The sequence below is a fragment of the Centruroides sculpturatus genome, unplaced genomic scaffold, assembly GCF_000671375.1.
Source record: "Centruroides sculpturatus isolate CEXI.00-Female unplaced genomic scaffold, Cexi_2.0 scaffold1181, whole genome shotgun sequence".
Taxonomy (NCBI): domain Eukaryota; kingdom Metazoa; phylum Arthropoda; class Arachnida; order Scorpiones; family Buthidae; genus Centruroides; species Centruroides sculpturatus.
This window is the reverse complement of record NW_019385707.1, coordinates 94,146-116,628: the sequence shown is the minus strand read 5'-3', so window position 1 is coordinate 116,628 and position 22,483 is coordinate 94,146. Positions and strand designations below refer to the sequence as shown.

The 22,483-nt window shown below is 32.9% G+C and overlaps 1 protein-coding gene across 1 annotated transcript in view; it reads right to left on the bottom strand.

The window, feature by feature from the left end:
* LOC111641377 (synaptojanin-1-like) overlaps positions 1-18,469 on the bottom strand; it is a 35,250-nt gene extending 16,781 nt beyond the window's left edge. Inside the window, exons 1-8 of the mRNA XM_023387534.1 lie at positions 18,112-18,469; positions 3,460-3,546; positions 1,707-1,977; positions 1,392-1,617; positions 1,237-1,320; positions 1,106-1,167; positions 928-1,024; positions 688-854 (exon numbers count right to left, since the gene is read on the bottom strand). Of these exons, the coding sequence (XP_023243302.1) occupies positions 688-854; positions 928-1,024; positions 1,106-1,167; positions 1,237-1,320; positions 1,392-1,617; positions 1,707-1,977; positions 3,460-3,546; positions 18,112-18,244 (1,127 nt within the window). The 5' untranslated portion in view covers positions 18,245-18,469. The remainder of the gene's footprint in view (positions 1-687; positions 855-927; positions 1,025-1,105; positions 1,168-1,236; positions 1,321-1,391; positions 1,618-1,706; positions 1,978-3,459; positions 3,547-18,111) is intronic.
* Between the last annotated feature and the right edge of the window lie 4,014 nt (positions 18,470-22,483).

Genomic DNA, 22,483 nt, shown 5'->3' with positions numbered 1-22,483 from the left:
ATTCTTGTAATTTCAGTTTATCCAAAGCTTAGAAATCAAGATCTACTACTTTATAACCCATATAATCAATAATTTTGTAAATTTTTCTGTATAACTCTTTTTTGCACAAAAAATTTAGAAACGAATACCAAATAAATAGTATTTTATTACACATCCAATATCTTAAATTGTTTTTATACTTGCAATGTAATAGCAAAGTACCACGGTAATGACAATTGTAACATTTTGTAGAAACAAATCATGTAAAAACTCAAAATATGACCTTAGCCAACAGATTGAACTTTTAAATTATGTAACTTTATTTTCAGTTTTTCCTCCTACATTATATTCTATAAATTTCATTAAACTACAATCATTATTGGCAACTTAATATAAAAGAAATTATGCACCACTACCAGCTATTCTTTTGGTCATTTTTTAGCCACCAGAATAAACTCTTAATTACTTTTCTAGGTCAAATATTGCTAGTCTAAATACCAAGATAATTAAGACAACAAACTACTGCTCAGGTAACCTGAAAATAAATCTGTGTAGGCAAAGAACACTGGGAATTTTTTTGTTGGCACATGTCTAGCACTGTTTGCCATCCCATTGTGATCCTAGCTGAACTCGCAGCCTTGTAAAAACTAAAGACTAAAAGTAAGTTGTATATATTAATATTTAAAGTTAATATAAATAATTTCTCACACAATAACATTAGATCCTTCGGAATAAAATAATCCAAAATCTTGAAGCTGTGAAGAAATTTTCTTCTTAAGTACAACAAGATTATCTTGCTTTCCACCTTTGCACATTGAATGGTAATCAAATGTAATATACGGAATGTCATTATGTCTGGATACTTTATGATGATTCTGTATAAAGTAGTTATTATTATTACATTTTCATAAATTAAAAAAAAAAAACTTGGGATGTAAATATACACACCTGGAACATTTTACTAAGCATCATTTCACCTTCTTTACAACCTAACAAATTTATTATCACTTGATCCCCATATCTTTGTTTTATTGACGTCAAATGCCTATAAAATGGTTTTAATAATTAGATCAATTTACCTGTTTAATAATTAGTTTGTCATTATTCTTATACGTAAAATATTAACCTCTCAAAAGCCGGAGTGGAAGCTTCGCTGCCTCGAGACATTTTGACTTTATGTGATCCCACCTATTAAAGATCACCATTATTTTTGAGAAGATACAATTGAAAAACTGAAAAAAATGAATAATAATTTACTTGTATTCCTGGTTGTTCCCAAAATAATGGTACGGATCCTCTTGTCTGTACATAAGACGTTATTTTATCCCCAAGAAATATCACCTGTTGAATAAAAACTTTATTTTTCTATTGTCAAAAATGTAAGAATGAAAATATTTAAGAACACGAGGGACCTGTTCCGTTTCTACAAAATTTGCGACGTGGCCATCATCGTTAGTCCCACGAACGTTAAAACGAGTTCCTGCTCTTTCACAACTTAAACGCGATATTACGCAAGCTCTAGCTTGATATTGTCCTATGTAAATTGTTCTCATTTCGACTCCGCCACACATCGCTTTCACTAACCATTGAGAGCAATCAATTCCAAATCTAAGAAGATGAATATGCAGCATTCGATTCCTGAAATTCATATTTTAAATTTGTTTGATTACAGATAAGGCTATAAATATTAATACAACATAATTGTTAAGTAAAAGGCTAATGCTTACCAAAAGAAACGATTATCTGTTTCCTTTGTATGCACAGTTCTCTGTGCACAGAGAGTAAGATCGAGAGGTTCTTGAGAAGTAGACGTCCAGGAAAAGTAGAAAGTGCCAGAATTGAGTACTTTTTTTACTTCTTGAATGCGTTCAAGATCTTGAGGATTATTACGGAGCGAAATAAAAGTCGTGTCAGTAATTCGAAATATTTCTGAAGTTCCCAATTTTCCAATCGATAAACATCCGGTAATTAGAACAAGATAAAGTACTGGTGTTTCACCTGTAAAACGCAAAAACTATTCTTTCTAACAGAAAATTTTATTGAAACATAAAACTGATTCAACTTAATGTAAATCATACTGAATTTATAGACTATACTACTAATGACTGACAAACTAAAAAATAATTCATTCAAAATAAGATAGAAGTTCTATAGAACTGTTGTAACTACTGATTATAATTGTGATTATGATGTACAGTACTATATCAAGATCTACACTGGTCAAAACAATTAAGAAACATGCGATTTTGACAAAATATACAAGCCAGTGTAATAAACAAAAAATTATGAGAAACTTTGCTCAAATATATTTTTTCAACATTTTGTTGTATATTTTACTGTAACTTATGTAACAATAACTTATAACATTCAGAGTTGTTTATCATAAATAACTTTCTATGCAGAATCTCTTGTTTTGACCAGTACAGCAAGAAACAACAAGATTAATGAAGTGCCAAATAATTTTACAAATGTGTGGCAAATCCAACTTTCGTTTGTTCTTGATAATTTATTTTGGATATTTATTTAGTTAAGGAAAATTGCTTGACACTCCCAACTGAAAATAAAGATCTAGAAAACCATGTTACAATTACTGGCTTCTGGAGATGCCACTAGTGACAAAACCATTCCAGGAAAACCAGAAGCTGGCAAAAAGCAAAGTTAAGTCAGTGGTGTAGCTGCCAGGGTGTCAGCTGCCTGGGGTGGAGGAAAATTTCCCCTTATTTAGGTATCTCAATTTAAAAGACTAAAATTCAGTTTCCTCACAGAATAAGTAATGAAAAATTCCGTGCTCATTTCAATTAATCCAAATCGTAGGTGCAACAAAAATATGAAATGAAATGGTTCAAATTTTTACAAGATATTATTATTATTTATTGTAAAATTTTGCCGCCCCCTAAAAGTGCCGCCTGGGGTAGACCGTACCTGCCGCCCCACTATGCTATGCCACTGAGTTAAGTGATAATTATTTGACTTAATAACAAGTAACAAAATAGCCTGACCATTAGAGATTACTCCCAGCAGGGAGAATAAATGCATGCAAAACAAATAATGTATAAACATGTAAATGAGGTAACAACTCACATCGCTTTACGATTCGTGTTGTTGAATTACTAAATTTTAAAATTACCAAATATTAGTAAATTGCTTAATTATTGTATTGCATTCATTTAGAAAAAACTATTAAATAATCTATTGACTTTAATTTATTAATCTCTGAGTACGTAGTATTTTTCTAACAATTGTTTTCTAGGTTTGGTTGTTACCTTCAAGATATCAGACCTACTCCCTCTCACATAGACTATATGTATCTGAAGTTTGGTCTCAAGTTTGTTTTGCAAAAAAAGCTAAACTTTACAGGAGAAATATTTTAAATTGTTTTAAATGAAATTGTACAAACAGTGTAAATTAAATTTATTTACTATAAAACAGTATACAATAATCACAGTTTCAGTGAAATATAAAATAGGGTCTTCAACTTACCAGCTGTAACCTGTAGGACACCTAAACATCCATTGGCATCCAATAATGTTGAGTATTGTCTTTTGACACTTTCAGTTTCTTGAGAGGCTAAAAAAGATAATTTAAAAAAGGCAAATTATTATGTTATATTTTCATATTTGTATAATGATTAGCTGTAAGAAGTTACATAGACACATTAATACAGCTGAAAAACATTAACAGAAATTATATTTATGAGGGGAATACCATATTAATTTATCACTTTACTACAAATTACTTACAACTCAGTACACCTTCTCAATACAGTCTCCCTTCAACCATATGCACCTGCGCCAATGTGGCAGCCTTATATTTATTTTATAGTTATTTAGGTACAAAGTGAGAAATTCTTCATGTATTATGGAAACAATTAGTAATATTTGTATATAATGTTCTCTACTATCTTCATTGTGGTAACTCATCAATAAGCATTATACCTTTATATCATCAAAATTCCATAATAGAACTATGATAATCTGAAGTTCTTCACAAGAGGACTGACATACCATTATAAGGGCATTTTCTACTAATGAGGCAATTTTTACTGTTCGACTATTTCACATTATATAGATTGTGTGTTTTAGTTTCTTAATAGAAGTTTTACATGGTCAAAACAAGTATAGACCTTTCTTTTTTATAAAATTTCTGGAACTCTTGTTTCAGTAGAAAAAAGATTCAAACTAATGTCATGCATATTACAAGCGTGTTTAGTCGTTTATTGAATGTAAGTGTTGCATCTTAATCAATTTTCTTCATTAGATGTGAGGACAAATCTGATGCAATATTAGATTTTTCACCACAATAAGGCATAAACCTGATCACTACTCACTAAAAACAGTTGTCTTACAGCAATTAGTTTACTGCATGAACCTGGGTATTTTTAAATTTAAATTTAACACAAAATCTCAAGTTAAAAGATCTATGCACATATGCAACTCAGGAAGGCCAACCAAAATTCACACTAATTCATACACTGCTTATAATAAAAATGCTCATATCCAAATGTTGCAAGGTGAAGTAATCAGTTTCAAGACAAACAATTGGTGTTAGAAATTTGACTCCCATCTAGAACAGCCTTGTAATACAGAGTAATCAAAAAATCATGCATATCAAAATATTAACTTTTGACAATTTACAGAAACTCTCACTTTTGTAGAAGTCATAAAATTGGCTGTGGTATAGTTTTGTTCATTGAGGAAATGATTTTTCCCAGGAACTACAAATTTTGTATTGCTTTACATTGTATTTTAAAATTAGAATAGAACAGATCTGTACTTGGACTCTTGTGCATTAAAATCCACAATACCATGGATCTATACAGTGGAACCCCGGTTAACGAACTTAATCCGTTCCGCGACTCCGTTCGTTAACTGAATTGTTCGTTAACCGAAGCAATTTTTCCCATAGAAATTAATGCAAATGCAATTAATCCGTTCTAGTCTCCGAAATTTTTGTGATTTAATTTGTAATATACAGTAATTTTCTTTGATGAAAATGTAGGAAAACGTAGTATCTATCATTACAGCAACAAACATGTAAACTTTGTTTAATAAAATAGNATTGTACAAAAATATTAATTTTAGTTAGTTTTAACTTTTTCTTTGTTCCTTTGTTCTTACTTTTCCTAGAACTTTCTCTTCAACCCCTTCTCCTCCCGACGGGATTACTGTTTCCAAGAAATGAGCAGTAGAACAAAAGGTGAAGTAGGGCTCAGGGGGCCGGTGAACAAAGGAGAGAGGAGAGTCTTGGTCGGGTTCTTGATGAGAACGGATGAGAGAAGATAGTGATCTGGATTGTGTGTAGGATGGAGACTACGAGGTATTGGCAAAAGGAGTTTGGGCTTGAATTCCGAAGAATAAGGACGGAAAAGAGGTAGCGCTCCAGATCGAGTATAAGATGATTGGAGTCTATATGGAGCCAAGGAATCTATAGGAAGGAATTCCTATACAAAGACGTTGAAGGAAGCCATAGAAAGAATCATATGAGAGGTCCACAGGAAGGATGAGAAATAACGTTCCAAGTAAAGCTCCAAAGTGGTGTCCCACCCAAGATTACAAACTCAAGAAAATCCAGAGTATTTCCATCTTTTTGAAAATTATATATTTCTTCTAAACTGACATTTAAATTAATCAGGTTACAATACTTCCTGAAAAAGAAAATATATGATAATTATATGAGCAATTAATGTGAAAAGGTAAACAAGATTTTGCTAAAACAAATGACAATTTTAAATTAATTCTAAAGAATTAGTCAGTCGTCATTAAAAAAAATATTTAGTAAAATGATTATTTCCATATATTGCAAGAAAATAACAAAGATTCTTAAAAATGCTTCCCAATTTACTGTTTTTTCTATTAGTACTCTGAATGTCCTTTCAACTTTAATTGCCCTTAGCACACACATTACATTCAAAGAATTGAAAATTCTTTAATTTATATTCTATTAAATTTTATGCAGTAGAATTTGAAGCAACATTTTATATTTCGTCAGAAGTAGTAATTTATAGACAGAGTTTAGGGATAATTTTTGCTATCACATTTACAAAAAACAAAAACAGACTAGCCTCACTTTGTATAATTTGAGTTATTTTGACACTTCTAACTTACAGAAATTAATACTAAATAATTTTTTTTAATATAGAAGTAATCCTTTCAAGAAATATTTAAACTATAAATTATGCATATTTTTGTTCTGTTTACTTTTTATTTAATTTAAAATACAAAAATCTTATTTAGTAATTGCGCGCACACAATAATGAACAAACATTAATATGTTATGGTATTAAAAGATTTTCCCTTATTTTTAACTTATTCCTTAGTATGTCTTTAGTTTATATATAAAGTGACAAATTGCAGTTTGTGAGCTTTGTGGCTCTTCTAGATATCTTATTGTAGTTCTTATTACTTAGGGATAGAGATCTGACCTTGATATTTTTCCTCTGTAAACATATGTAATCTAAACACTATGTATATAATATATATAATACTGTTCCAATAGAAAAGACAGCTTTAATACTGAGTACATGGCTCTTATAAGTTTGGCCATCCCTGGTGTATTGTACATGCACACAGTTTAATGAATATGGATGTCCCTAGACTATCAGTATTGCTATCGAATACTTTTTGTACTTGATAGTTTTGTTCTGATACTGATATGGTATCTATACTTTCCTCAGGTATCTGATCTGGTATTGTTACATTTTTCACAGACAGGTATGGTCTGACCGAAAGCAGATTTTGTAGCTGAATCAGAAACCAAAATGGAATTTTACACTCTTTTTGGTTAAGTTAAACTTATATTAAAAATATTAATGACCAGAACTCAAATATATTAGGTCAAATTTCATTTCCAAAATTTATACATACTTAGAGTTCTGCTCACTACAGTAAACTTCCAATTATCCGTGCATAAATTTAATTAAAAGAAATAATAATTATATGTTTATGTATTTTTTAAATAATTGCTCGCTTTCATGTTTACGCATCCTATAAGTGTGCAACGTCCGGCATGAAAAAAGCAGCCTAACTAAAACCAGCCCAGCTGACTTCAGATAACCCCTCCACCCGCTTCAAACATCTAAATACGAACTATTTAGATGTTTGAAGCAGGTGGAGGGGTTATCTGAAGTCAGCTGGGCTGGTTTTAGTTAGGCTGCTTCTTTCATGCCGGACGTTTCTTTTCGGAGGAGAAAACGATAGTAAGTACAAAGTTTTGTTTAGTTGCATGTTATAATACATATCACAATTTAAGATTTGATTATATGTATGTATGTATGTATGACACATATTATACATAATATTTTTTTCAAATAAATAATTATAGTTTGGACTATCCATGCCACCTCTCCGCACCATTAGCCCGGATACTTGGGAGTTTACTGTATTTATAAATAAATATTTAGTTAAACATTATGCAATACTTTTGTTTATTAATCAAATTGGACCATTAGTGGTGTTTAAAATGAGAAACAATATGGATATTTGTTTGTACTGACATTTTAAAATTTGAACACAAGAAAGAACTTTCAATGTAAAGACACTGTTTATCTCACCACTAATTATTTCTTATCCATCCATCCGATGTATTGTGGCCATCAGCTATAATATTGTACAAAAATATTAATTTTAGTTAGTTTTAACTTTTTCTTTGTTCCTTTGTTCTTACTTTTCCTAGAACTTTCTCTTCAACCCCTTCTCCTCCCGACGGGATTACTGTTTCCAAGAAATGAGCAGTAGAACAAAAGGTGAAGTAGGGCTCAGGGGGCCGGTGAACAAAGGAGAGAGGAGAGTCTTGGTCGGGTTCTTGATGAGAACGGATGAGAGAAGATAGTGATCTGGATTGTGTGTAGGATGGAGACTACGAGGTATTGGCAAAAGGAGTTTGGGCTTGAATTCCGAAGAATAAGGACGGAAAAGAGGTAGCGCTCCAGATCGAGTATAAGATGATTGGAGTCTATATGGAGCCAAGGAATCTATAGGAAGGAATTCCTATACAAAGACGTTGAAGGAAGCCATAGAAAGAATCATATGAGAGGTCCACAGGAAGGATGAGAAATAACGTTCCAAGTAAAGCTCCAAAGTGGTGTCCCACCCAAGATTACAAACTCAAGAAAATCCAGAGTATTTCCATCTTCCTCTTAAACTATTCTTATCTGTCTATTCTCTTCTTCCTTCTTTAGTTGTAAGTAGTATAAGAATTAGTTATAAATTTCGGCCCATGTATAATTCTGGCGCTCAATTAACTCTGTTTGATCAAATTGTAATGCCTGTGTGTACAGAAACCATTTGTAGTGTTGGGATCCAAAAAAGAAAAACAAACCTGTTCAAAGTGATAATAAATAACTGTCGAAAAATCTAATGAGTATTTATTTGTACTTTTCCACTCGCGGGACCTTGTACTTGTCGCAACGAACACTACAATGGTTGTCTGCAACAGGATACCAACGGTAATATAAAAAAGGCATTTGATCACTGATGAGTCTGATTGTGACCATTAATACATCGTTGTAATTCCGTGTGACCATTTTTGTATATATATAATATAATGACCACGAACAACTTAGTTGGGAGTTTGAATTCCTTGGTAACAGGATTCCTTGGTATGATCCCTATGTTTTCTGGATTGCAAAATGTGATAAATATTAAACAATTCTTTCAGACAATAGAAAACATCGCGTGCCTTGCAGGTTAGGACGACAGGGTTAAGGCGGCTGTTCTGCAATCAAAGATTAAAGGAGAGTCACTAACCACCTTTATGTGTTTGTTAGAACAGAATCCTGGGTCATACTGTGAGATAAAAAGGGATCTAATAAAATGCTTTGGCAGAAGAGGGGCTAGCAATAGGGATATCATAGATCAGTTACTAACCCTGAAGCAAGGGGGCAATGAGTCAGTGACAGATTTTTCGATCCACACTAGAACTTTGCTCGCCCGTGCTGCGAGAGATAACAACAAAATTAGCCTGCTGGGAGATGACATGATTCTTGATTGCTTTATTAAAGGTCTGAAGGGAAGTATAAAAAATAATGTGATGAGAAAAGCTCCAACGACGTTGGAGGAGGCTTTGGACGTTGCTGAGGAGGAGGAATTGATCAAAATCGAATGCAATGGCTGGTTCGAGCAGGAGATGGTTAACACTGCAATTGAGGAGAATGTAGACATCATGGTCGGGGAATGTGAGGCCAATAGGGCAGATAGGGATAAAAGCGTTGAGAGAATGGTGGCGTTGGAAAAAAGGTCAAGACCCTTGTTGAGGAAATGGGAAAATTACTGGAAGTCAAGAGTCAGGAACCAAAGGGAATAGAAATAGTGCGGGGAAGTGGGGCACTTCACCAGAAGGTGCCCAAAACGGGCGAATGCTTGTTTAAACTAAGTAGGGAGCGTAATAGAGCTCCTCATATCGGTCAGTCTGGCCAATGAGATATTAATATCGCAGAAGGGTCTCCTGTTCTTCGAAGCCAAAGTGGAAAACATTAAGTTTTCTTTCTTGATCGACACAGGCACGGAAAAATCGATAATGAATTTGAGAGCCATAGAAAGTATCCCAAGGAAGAAGATAATTAGAGCCACACTGGAAGATGAGTGTGTTGGTATAAGAGGCATCAACGGAAGTATCACTGAATGTGAAAAAAACCTAAGGGTAGAAATTAGTTACAAGGGTCCGGTAGTTAGCGTAATACACATGGAATATGACGGCATATTGGGAATGGATGTCGTGAACAGCCTGCATAAGATTATTGACGGGGTTAGCAGATTGGTAAAGAGGGGTTTAGCTCATGGGATCCGACAAAGAACATTGCAATGAATATTTGGACGTAACCCCCATTGAGATTAAAAGTTTAGATAGCTTAAATTTGGAAGAAAAGAAACTCGTTTATAATATTTTTAGGAAATACTCTGGATGCTTTGTAAGTTCAATCGAGGACCTAACAGAGATGATGGGCAAGCTACAAAGTCCTGTAGTTGACCAATCTAAACCCGTAAGCACCCGCCAATATCGAATCCCTGAGTGTTATTTACCAAGACTAAAAGAACTAACGAAATCTTATCTAAGAGAAGGCATTATAGAGAAAAGATCCTCGGCGTGGAACTTGCCAATCCATATTGTTGAGAAGCAGAGTGGGGAAATCCGCATGACTCTAGATTTAAGATGCATAAATGACCTTACCGCCCCCCAGGAATTTGCGATATCCTGTGTAGATGAAATATTAAGTAAGTTCCATGGGAGCAGGTATTTCTCAGTCCTGGACCTAAAGTTCGGATATTTTCAAATAGCTTTTGTGAGACATGTTTATGCATTCTCAATCCCATGGGGGAAGTTTCAGATATGTCTCCTCCCACAGGAGGCTAAGAATAGTGGCCGCTTTTTTCAGGCGATAATGTCCAGAGTATTAGCCCATATCGTGGGAATCAATTGCTATATATTTCAGGGTGACATTTTATTTTCTAAGTCATTGAGCAATCATTTAACCTTATTAGACGAAGTCATAGGAACCCTTCACAGCAAGAATCTTAAACTGCACCCCACAAAAAGTCGTTTTATTGTGGGAGAGGTCAAATATCTCAGTCATATTATTAACCAAAAGGGAATACTTCCTGATAGTGATAACGTGAAGGCAAAGTAAAGCCGCCTGTTAATATAAAAGGGGTGAGGAGCTTCTTGGGTATGATTGGTTATTTTAGGAGTTTCATACCCAGATCTTCCAACCTCGCACTTCCCCTTACCAATTTTACAAGGAAGAACAAGAAATTTGCCTGGGATGCGGCATGCCAAGATAGCTTTGAAAAGTTCAAGAAAATACTTTCTAAACTCTCCCTCTTACGTCACCCTGATTTTAGTTCCCCTTTTCCCCTGTATACAGATGTGTCAGAGAAATGCATCAGTGCAGTGTTGGGTAAAATGAAAGATAAGGGTTTCTGCCAGTGGGATATTTCAGCCGGCGGTTCAGTAACACAGAAGAAAATTGTGTTTGTGTGTTTGTCTTTAATCCGATCAATTCAGTTCGGTAGACTATCAATACAGATTTCAGGTTAGATACTTCTTTTATTGTTTTGACATATGCATTTCGGACTTATTGTATTTTAAGTCCCTCTTCAGTTCAAAACTACAAATTATTTTAAAAAAATACAATTAGTAAGATGACAAATTCTTCGCGTGTAGATCATATTTACTGACATAAAACATACTCACTTTTAACACGTGTTCATAAAATCTTGTATAATTACAACTTTTAAAGAATGTGTATGTTCTACAATATAATGTCGCAGCAATTATGATCTTTTTACAGATTAATAATACGTAGTATATTAATATTAACACATTTTCAAGATTTCTCTTGAAAATGTGTTAATATTAATATACTATGTATACTATTTAAAAGTGAGTATCATGTTATATTGTTTCTGTTAAAATATATGATGTTATAAAGTAAAAATTATAAATGTATTGATATATTAGGTTTACTGTATTAATGTGAAAATGCATTTGAAGTGTTTTTAAATGGCTGTATTTTAAACTCTTTCCAACATTACCCGTTATACACCGTGGTTCTAGAAGACAGAACCTTAGGTATCGTATAAGTGTAACAATTTTTAAATACATCATTTTTATGTCAGTAAATATGATCTACACGAAGAATTTTTCATCTTATTAATTGTATTTTTTTTAAATAATTTGTAGTTTTGAACTGAAGAGGGACTTAAAATACATATAAGTCCGAAATGCATATGTCAAAACAATAAAAGAAGTATCTAACCTGAAAGCTGTATTGATAGTCTACCGTACTGAATTGATCGGATTAAAGACACATTCACAACGAAATAGCAGCTACCATAAGTGATATTTTAGCAGAAGAAAATTATTCAATGGTAAAAAAGGAATGCTTGGCGATGGTGCTGTCATTGCGACATTTTAAACCGCTGGTTTTGGGTCACCCCATAGATTTGCATTCCGACCATAAACCATTAATTTTCATGAAAAACGTGAATAATCACAAGAGGAGGTTTATGAGGTGGTTGATGGAGTTAGCTGATAACATAAAAATAACTCACGTGAAGGGTCAACATAATGAAGTTGCAGATGCATTATCATGCATAAGTTATCATCATGAAGTGTGTAGTAGAGCAGTGTGAAGTGCAATTGTAGAAAATCAGAAACTTTGGGAAGAGGTAGTCGAATCCAAATCTAGAGATGTGTTTTTTAAACGCATGTGTAGTAATCGGGAGTTGCAAAGACAGGAACAGTGCAGGGTAATTGGAGGCATTCAGCCTGAATTCAGGTTGGAAGGCAATGTGTTGATGCACATAAAGCCAGGAAGGATGGGACTTGGAAATAGAGCACATGTTTGTGTAGGAGAGGACGTAGATGATCGTGTGATTTGGTCGATTCACAGCTCTCCAATGTCAGGTCATCTCAGTGCAGAGAAGACACATGACCTGGTTGATAAATACTATTACATAGGAGACTTAAAGAGTTGGATTAAATCGAATAATCAGAGGGTGTGAAACATGCCAAAAGCATAATTTGCATAGGGGTTGTGCCCCGTTTCAGGAGACAGAAACTGCAGATTTTCCCCTTCAGAAAGTGGCAACCGACACCATCAGGCCACTCCCGATATCCCAAATAGGTAATAAGTATATCATCACAATTATCGACATTTTTACACGCTATGCCAAAGCCTATCCCCAATCAATTGGTCCAAGTCATAGCTGAAGCAATATTCAAAAATCTCATATGCCTTCTTTTGTGCACAAGAAATCATATGAGTGTAAACTGACATACTGACTTCAGAACTACACAACCAGGATTCAATTCCCTGGAGTAAGTAACAAAATATGAATTGCTGCTCTGAGTCCCATTCAACCTTCATTGTAATGAGAACAGAACAAACATCCCACTTCTTACATAATCAATTTTTTACATGGGAAAAAGTTTATTTGAAAATTTTCAAATTTAACTTTTTGTTAAAAATGTTCAAATTAATAGTCAGTTTTAGTTTTCTTTTTAAAACACAGTACAGTACTATATGTGCAGTATATTAGAGAATGCTGTATGTTGATTTTCTATGCTACCTTGTGTTTACTACATTTACATAAAATAACGCTAATGATGAATGATGTTAAAATAATAAAGCTTGTGTTTCGTCTGTAAATTACTTAGTTTTTGATTCCATGAAAGTTGTGACTCTTATCAAGCATTTTTCCACAAAATGCATGTACTGTACTTCATGCAATTTTCTCACATGGTGTTCTTTGAAATGTATCCACCGCACAAAAAGAAGGATAGATGTATCTTCTCAGCAGTAAAAACAACTGAAAGGCAACACAACAGGCTGAACTGCAATAGCTGGCATGACTTCCAGTTTTGATACTAGTAGGTATCAATACTCTTATGGTATCAGGACATGCCTAGTAATGACAGATCCTATAAGATTATGATGGAGCCGAAAAATTCGTATATACTTGTACCTGAAATGTTTAGTTATGCTTAGACATAAAAAATTCCTACTTATTGTGTTACAATTGTTACATATAATCTATGAATAGTAGACTATACCACAAAGGTTTGTCTAGGTATACTACAGTAAGTGACTCTTGTTAAACTGACTTATTTGTCACGACACATCCTTATTAAGCAGCAATACTAGTACGTGTTTGGAACATCAGTAGTACACAGTTTTAACAAAAACTTCAATGAACTACATTTAATATATTAACACAAAATCCTCATAATCAGATCTAACTTTCATTCCATCTCTTCTCTCCTGTGTTTTCGAATTAATCTTGATTCCTAATTTTTGATGTTATTAAGACACTTTTCTGTTACATGTTAATGTTGATATATCATGTTTAATGAACTATGTAGCCAAATATATAACATTACAATGTAGCACACAATATGACTTTCAACCAAAATTCACAATGAAATAAGTAATTGTATTGGAAAAAATGCTAATCTAAACACAATGAAATAAGTAATCATTTTACTCTTAACAGATTAAAAGTTATTTTAAGTATTTCATACTAGATTTGAGACAGTACTACATTAAAATTCCTCAATTTACTTCATTTGTTTTACAACCTCCATCTAACACTATAATAAAATCATTTATAATTATTTAATCTGCAAGTGATTTGTTTTTTTATAAAGTGAAACATCAAATTGTTAAAAGTGTAAACTATATTTCAGTAGCTCACTTAATGTAAATAAATCTGTTGAGAATAAATAAATATTCTTACCTACATATCCAGGAAGTTTAGAATATCATCTTAAATTTCCTGATATAAATTTCAATTGTTGAATGAATCATTCAAAATTTGAATAATATTCTAAAATTTCTTTGCTATTTACAAATGAAAGAAATTCATCTGTTGTGTGTTGAAATATACACATCCTAAGAGAAACTAACAATTTTTTTTCATATGCAAGAACTTTAGTCAGTTATTATAACTGACTAAAGTTCAACAGGAAATAATATCTGAATATAAAAAATATTTCAATAAATTTGATAAATTCTCAAGACAAAAAATTGAGAAAATGTATTTAGAAATTTAGAATTACTTTAGAAACATTTATATTTTGTTAATAATATAATAAAGCATAGGTTTGTTCCTTTTAAAAAAACAAGATTTTAGGCTGTGTACACACTAGGCGTTTTTAAACGCGCATGTTAGCTCGGCATTCGACGAGCGTTTAGCGGAGCGTGCGCACTGGCTCGGTTTGGAAATGGATGTGGAAGTGATTGCTTGTGTGTGGCTCCTCTATTGTCGCTATAAAAGACGACGGCAGAGGCAAAGAGAATTTTGGGTGCACCCAATATTACGAGATAGACTGACGCNGAGGCAAAGAGAATTTTGGGTGCACCCAATATTACGAGATAGACTGACGCATGAAATGTTTGCGACGTTGTATCCAAAACTAAGACAAAATAAATTCAAGTTTTTTAATTCTTTTAAAATATCTATAAAATCCTTTGACGATGGTTGGTCTCTTTTAGATTTCATCAATAAATAGATAAGTATCGAAATGATCGTTCTCCATTTCAGCACACATATCTCAAAGCGCTCGGCTGACGCCCGCAAAACGCGCGATCGAACAGTAACATGGCAGCACATATATCTCAAAGCGCTCGGCTAACACCCGCAAAACGCGCGTTTTAACAAAAATCTATAAACGCACGCTTGGCCAAAAGCGTGCGTTTGAGTGTGTACGCCTACATAGAACTCTTGGTTCTTTAAAGCGCGCGTTTAACGCGCGTTGAAAAACCCCTAGTGTGTACAGGCTCTTAAAGTTGGAAAGGATCAGTCATCACAGACTGATTAAAATTTGTGGTAGCCCTGCACTACAACATATAAGAGGCCCTTTGTTTTCCATCAAAGAAGAATGGGCAGTGTATATAAACTGTCTGAGAATAGAACAAAGCCTACCATGATGTGAGGGGCTGAGCTACACCTTGTTTAGCTTACATGTTAATTCATCAAATCAAGCCAAAGAAATTTTCTGGGAATCTGTCCCAAACATGTTGGGGCAACCTGATTGGCTCTAATTTTGGGCCTAACCAAAAACTCAATGGGTATGATTAAAAGGTACATTTTTAGGGCTATTATTCAGTCAGAATGCACCATTGGCAGATAGAATATGAAGTATTGGTATCAGCTTACCAGTATTTGGTACCAGCAGTTGCTAATTAAAAACAATTCTATACGTTCAGTCACCGTATGTAGGCACCGGCAGTAATTATTTTTAGAAAAAACAAAAGCACTACATATAACTATGAATTTGATCTAACAAAACTAATGCAGTAATTGTAATGCTATAATAATAATTTTGTTTTTTAATAATTATTTCCAATTTCTGAAGACAAGTTAAATTGTATGTATGTTTTTGTAAATTTATTATGTAAATTAATGGGCAGTTCTGAGAAGTCAACTGCAGGGAGGATAGAACTAACTCCAGCAGTAGCCTACTGTTGTGAGGTGTGCACTTTTGTCATTTGCACAACTATTTAATTATGAATGTTTTTATAGTTCTTTAAAGCATTTATTTTAAGATTAAATGTAAAGAAGACCCTTTATAAGAATTTATTTGTAAGATAATGTAGTTCCTATTGTGAGAACCATGACAATGTTAATTCATCTGGTATAAGCTGCAAATTATAATTTTATTTAAGGAATCATGACATGTAGTGTTAGATTAATAAGATACAGTACAAAATTTAAATTAAAAAAATAAATTAAAAATTTTACTGAAATTATTTATAAATTCAACATGTTAAAAAGTTTATAAAATTTATATTACAAGAATCAATGATTGATTATACAATTAAGTTTAATAACTGGCTACTGCTGCATGTAAATTTACATAATAAAATTAAAGGTTCAATTGTCTTCAGAAAACTTTACTGTTGAAAAAATTCTTCTAGAGCATTTTTAATACATTTATTAATATTTAATTTCCATGAATATTTAGAATCTGTATATAATTTTAAAACTTTGTGCTATTATAATCAAAGTTCAAGGCAGTAAGAATTGTGTAAGAGTGGAGAAAACAACTGCTCGTCATCCGTGAAGTTGTCCGATTCAAGTTTACAGTTCAGTTGCTTAATTCATTCTCAAGTCACACATCAAAAATTTCCAACAACAAATAAGTAATGATTATTTTTAGAATAAAATAAAGGCAATTTTCTTTCAGTACAGCGTCTTTAAATTTTATTCTAAAAACAGTCAAAATAAACTTTAAACTGTGCAGAATACAATTTTGACTACTGTATAAACAATAGCAATAATTTAAATTACAAAATTTTCTTAATATAATTAATTTAAATATTTTCTTTTTTTCCTAAAAATAAAACAGTTCTTTATGCTTCTATTGGACTACACATTATATTCATTCTAAAATTAATCAATTTACTTTATTAAGTTTTAATGAGAAAGTGGGTGTATTTTTTTTTATATTTTACATTTGGAAAATAGCCAAAAGTACTATTATATCAATATTACAAAATTTCTATGCTGATAATTATTATAAAAATAGTAAGAATTATTCCAGATAATTTAATAATTGATTTTAAAAAATATAATTTTCAAAACAATGGTGACTTGCATTAAACTTACAAATGTCTTATGCTTCTAGTCAAAACAATTATCTTAATTCTCTTTAAAAATAAACATTCATTCACATATCTAACCAATTATCAACAGAAATCAACTTCAGAAAAAAATTAATAAAATATTTTCACGAAATTTAATTATTTTATAACATGTAACTACTCATTTGCTAATTATTAAATAATTGCAATTAAATATTTTGTAATTAAAAGCCACAACACACAGTAAACACAAGAATAATATATTGTTTAGTTATGCAATATCTTCAAATGATATAGGCCAATGCAATATAAATTTTTAAATATTCTTTGTAATAATTTCTAGTAAAACATGTCAATAAGATAATATTTGTGCACTTAAGATCAATAAATTTAACTATTGTTTAATAAGGTAAACGAAAAAAATTCAATAGAATATAAATGAATCGGTTGTTCTTAGTACCAAATTTCTCATTAGAAAAAAATAATTTATCATATATAAATGAAAAATTGTGTAAACAAACAAATTTTTATTTCAAAGTTTTTCCCATGCAAAATTTTAAAAAGCTGAAGAAATTGTTTTTCTAATATGAAGTACAAGAACTAAATAATACAGAAAAATGTAAATAATATAAGTACAATTTCATTTTTAAAGTCTGAAATATACAAAAATTGCACAAATAACAATTATCTTCATGATCAATAGCCTGTATACAAAGTTAATGATATAACCTTATCTAATTTATAATCATTTCTTCTTTTCTACCTGAAAATTGAAGAAAAATTGGCATTTTCTTCGCACAAAATTGGACAATTCTTATATAGAAAATTACACTTTAAAAGCTTGACAGGATTCATAGCATTAATTCTGATTAAGTAAAACACAATTAGAATTTGTATGTGAAATTACATGTGTAACATAAGCTGTTGTTTATATATGAATTAAAGAATTACTGAAAATAATTGTGCACGTATATGTTTTATGTAGATATAAAGACATTGAAGTGTATTTATATTAAAAATATATATTAATAATGAATAAATTAACTTACAAAGTACAGCAACAGCTTCAGATTCAAACAGCAATGTTTCATTTCTGTTTCTCTGTTCCAATATCACGCTGTAAGCTAGAGGATTCTGTGGATTTATTTTATGATAAATGCGAAAACTTTTACCAAGAGCCATAATTATTTTCCTACGAAGAATGCATTTTTCTTTTAATTATTACTACTTTTTCCTTCTCCTTTTAATTCCTTCATTTATAAGTAACGTTGCCCCCCACTCGACTCGATACTCGATAAATTACTAAACTAATATTGATAATAGGCTCACTTCTCCTTCGATTAATTCGACTTTTTGCCGGGTTAAACTCAACACTTTATCACAGCTGATGGCACCTTTTAACTTCATCCTTCAAGGCACATAAAGCGCCACCTGAATTCTCATTATTCGATTCGAAAAAAAATCGAATTAAAAATACTTTAAATTAAACTATTCATAAATTAATTTATAAATAACTCTTTTTTTATTAATATTATTATAAAATTAAAATTTTAAGTATTCTGTCATTTCGTAATTTTAATATAATACCAGCGGATGACAAAGTAGTTTCTTTCTTTGCCCTACGCGGGCTTTGTTTGTACGGGGTAGATGGCCGTCTTCGACCCGTATTTGCATCTTCTTTCTTCGCCCTACGAGGGGTTTATTCGAACGGCCTTTTTCTGACAGATAAAGGCCGTTCGAATTAATACTCCGTATATTAATACTGGTAGCTTCTAAATTTAGCATTATTGGAGTGACTACAATAATGTTAAGCGAAATGTTTGCTAGTAAAATTGCTGCTTTTCATTATGTGTAAAGAAATCGTTCGGTTTGAGAGCATAACTTACAGCTTTCTTGTATTTTTTTTCGGTTTACTACGATGGCTGCGCTTGTTGAACCTAATCGAGCATTAAAATACTTTTGAATTTTTTAAATGTTACTATTTTTTTCCAAGGAACACTGACAAAAGAGTACTTTTACATCTATTACATCTATTAACTTTAACAGTGCGCTACAAACAGTGCGTCGAACAGTGCGCTTAAAGTCAACTGTGTTGTTTCGCTACTGCTGTAGAAGAAGATTTAAAAATTGTTAAAATTAATCGTAATCGTTATTGTAAACCGCGCTTAAGTTAAGCGTCATCTGTTCCTTTTTATATGTCCGACCATCGAAAGACCGCTCGGGTACGAGTCTGTTTATAATTTGAAAGATAATCTTGTCAGTTGTATATACAAAAGGTAAATTGTTTACAAACTGAGTCTTTGTTTATTATGTTATAAATGTATACTTTTATTTCGTCAATTGTTCACGATAGCAGATGCTTTTTGTGTAAGATCCAAGTCGGATGTACAGTACAGTATGTAAGCTAATAAATATTCTCCTTAATCTTAATTTCGCCTTTTGATTCGTTCACGGTTACTAGAAATCACCATAAAAATCCTTTTCCGTATAAAATATTTTAAGAATTGATTTATTCGAACTCTTCGTCTTAATTTTCGATTTTATGTTCGAATTTATATTTATAAATGATCAGTGGCGTACCGTGGGTGTAAGCCGCCCGGGGCGGAGGAAAATTTCGGCCCCTCTTATTTAGATATTTCAATTTAAAAGACCAAAATTCAGTTTTGTCACAAAACAAGCAATGAAAAATTCGGTGGTAGTGCAGCGACCTGTTTAAAATAGTTCTATTGGATATTTCTTTTATTCTTTCCGCCCTGTGGGCACTAAGAGGAAAGAGCCTCTTTTTGCAAGCTCATTATGGGTTCGGCCAGGCCCACAATAGGGCTGCCGGGTGGTGAGGGATGGGGCCCGACATATCCGAACGGACCACCCCCCGAAAAATTCCAGAGGACTTTTCGACCCGTTCGGATTCGAACCCGGGTCCCCCAGAGCGGTAGGCTGCCACCTTGACTGCTCGGCCATCCGGCCGCAAAAAATCGTGTATTGTATCTCGAATAGACTCGGACTTAATGATGATTTTACTCGTTATTAGCATTTACAATTTTTTAATAAAACTCATCCCTACTCTGAAAATTAAGCTTTTTGCCATTTTATAATAATTAAAAATATAAAAAGTTTTTAAAATAAAATATCCTAACAGATGGCACAAACACGTAGTTTTAAATGTTGGCCGAAAAGTTAAGCAACTCGTTGCTGGATTTTTGACAAGACTATGTCTTGTTTATAAAATCTTACTTCTGTTTCATGTTACCAGCATAGAGGTATGAAGGTGTGAAATTCGAAGTTAATAAAAGCATTTAATCCTTTAAAAGTTTAATAAATTTAAAATAAAAATGCCCTCAACCAAAGGAATTTGACCCTACAAAAACGAAATCTAAAGTACATGCGAGAATTATAACTCTTTTTGTTTTAATATAAACATTCTCACGATCAAACCGTATATAGTTTACAGTTATCGGCGAAATTCGTCATATAGTTGTCATTCTAACACCACCTTTAACCCCACACCTGCTAAAACAATTGATCACCTGACGAATTTTCCCACCAAAAAGGTATAAAAGCCATCCTCCTTCCCCCTCTCCGGGGAGTCGCTGATCAAGAAGTCGCCATCGCACCATCAAGACGGACATTCGCTTCCCTCTAACCGGCCGCACCACATATTAGAAGACCTTCGATCCCAGCCCTCAACTTGGATCCCGCCTTACAGAAATTAAAGGCCTTCGCTATCATCGCAAGAGGTATGAACGCTTTATTGTAAGCTCTCTCTCTCATACGCGAATGAGACGGACCGTGTTAGAACGTTTGTTTTATTATTTGTCTGTAATAAATTGTTAGTTTAGAAAATGGTGTCTTTATTCGACTATGCCAACGCCTTATCGTCGACCCCTCCGACTCTCCTCCACTCGCGTAACGCGTAACCGAACGTTACTACCATCCCTGACAAGAAAGTAGGTCACCGACCAGAGACCGGAAGGAGAGGACTCATTTTCCCTTCCGGTGGCTCACAAATTGGGGTCACGGAAGTGGGGTTTGAATCTAGAAATCCCTAGAAATATCACAAAGGAGTACATGACGAGAGTTGATATTTGGCAAAGAGTATTAGGTGCCCAAATCATTTGCGCATAAAAAAATCCAGACTCGTAGGTAGTCAGGGGACCGAGAACCGAGTCAAAATAAAATACAAAATGACGCCCCTTTTCTACAAACAGGCAAAACAGGCAACTCACCCCACCGAAGTCAAATGGGGGAGAGTACCACCCACAGTCATTCTAAGAAGTGAACTCTGACCTTAGGACCGAACACGTAGTTTCTTCTATGTTAAAATTTGTAATCTAATTTTGTAAATTTGGGAGTGCTTCAAATATGACGTTTAAACGGTTTTATGTCGTTACAAGTGGGGGTTTTTTAACATTTAGTAAAATCGTGGAACCGATAAAAATTTGACGTTATATTAGGGTTGTCGTTATATCCGATGATGTTATAATCTGGTTAAACTGTATATTGTTTGTACAAAATAAAAAAATAATTTCGGACAATACATTAGCCACGATTATTTTTTTCAGAAACGGGAAATTTTCGTTATGCATAGACAAAAATTCAACCCGGGTCGACACGCAACGGAGAGAAATTTCGAAATTGGATATTAATTTCATCGAAAATGATTCGTGAATGACCTCGTGATCGTGACCGGCGAAGTTTGAACGATCGCGCCCAAAAGCAGCGATACCAAAGAAGATTGGAGAATGAGAACGAGACTCGCCTTGATCGTCAAAGTGATTCCGCTTAGTAGTGAGTCTCCAAGACATAGTCTTGTCCCAAATACGACTTTGCCGTTTTACTTGTTAAAAATAAATTTGGGGGATAAAATAACACTAATTTGATATTTTGAGGAATCTAAAGTGAGAAATTTACTACTAAGACAAGCGTGTCGTCAAAAATTGCCGGTGGTTCTAATGGAATATGAAACATGTTATGTAAATTACAAAATAACGTTTTACTCTTCAAAAATAAAAAAAAAAAAGAAAAAATCCCTTCAATTGCCTATAACACATCTAATTGTTACTCCTTGGATGCAATGTGGCAGGTATATGTAAAGCATTGTCAATGTTCACATGAAATCATAATGACAATGAAAAGTCAATCTTCTACGCCTAAGATGACATTCAATCATTATAGTGCTCATGTGATTGCAAATTCCCATGATGTTGTGGGGATTGTGGCAAAAAGTTTTATCAACACAAACATGTTCAGAAACATGTCTAGATCGAATGTTTTCACCAAGTTTCGACCAATGTGCATCTTGCACATTGATCGAATAACAATTTTACTAATCCAGTTCATCTACCGAAATATTTTGGAAATATTTTGCCTTCAAGAAGCTCGGGACAAGGCAGGTTTTCGTTTGTTTGATAATTTTAAATA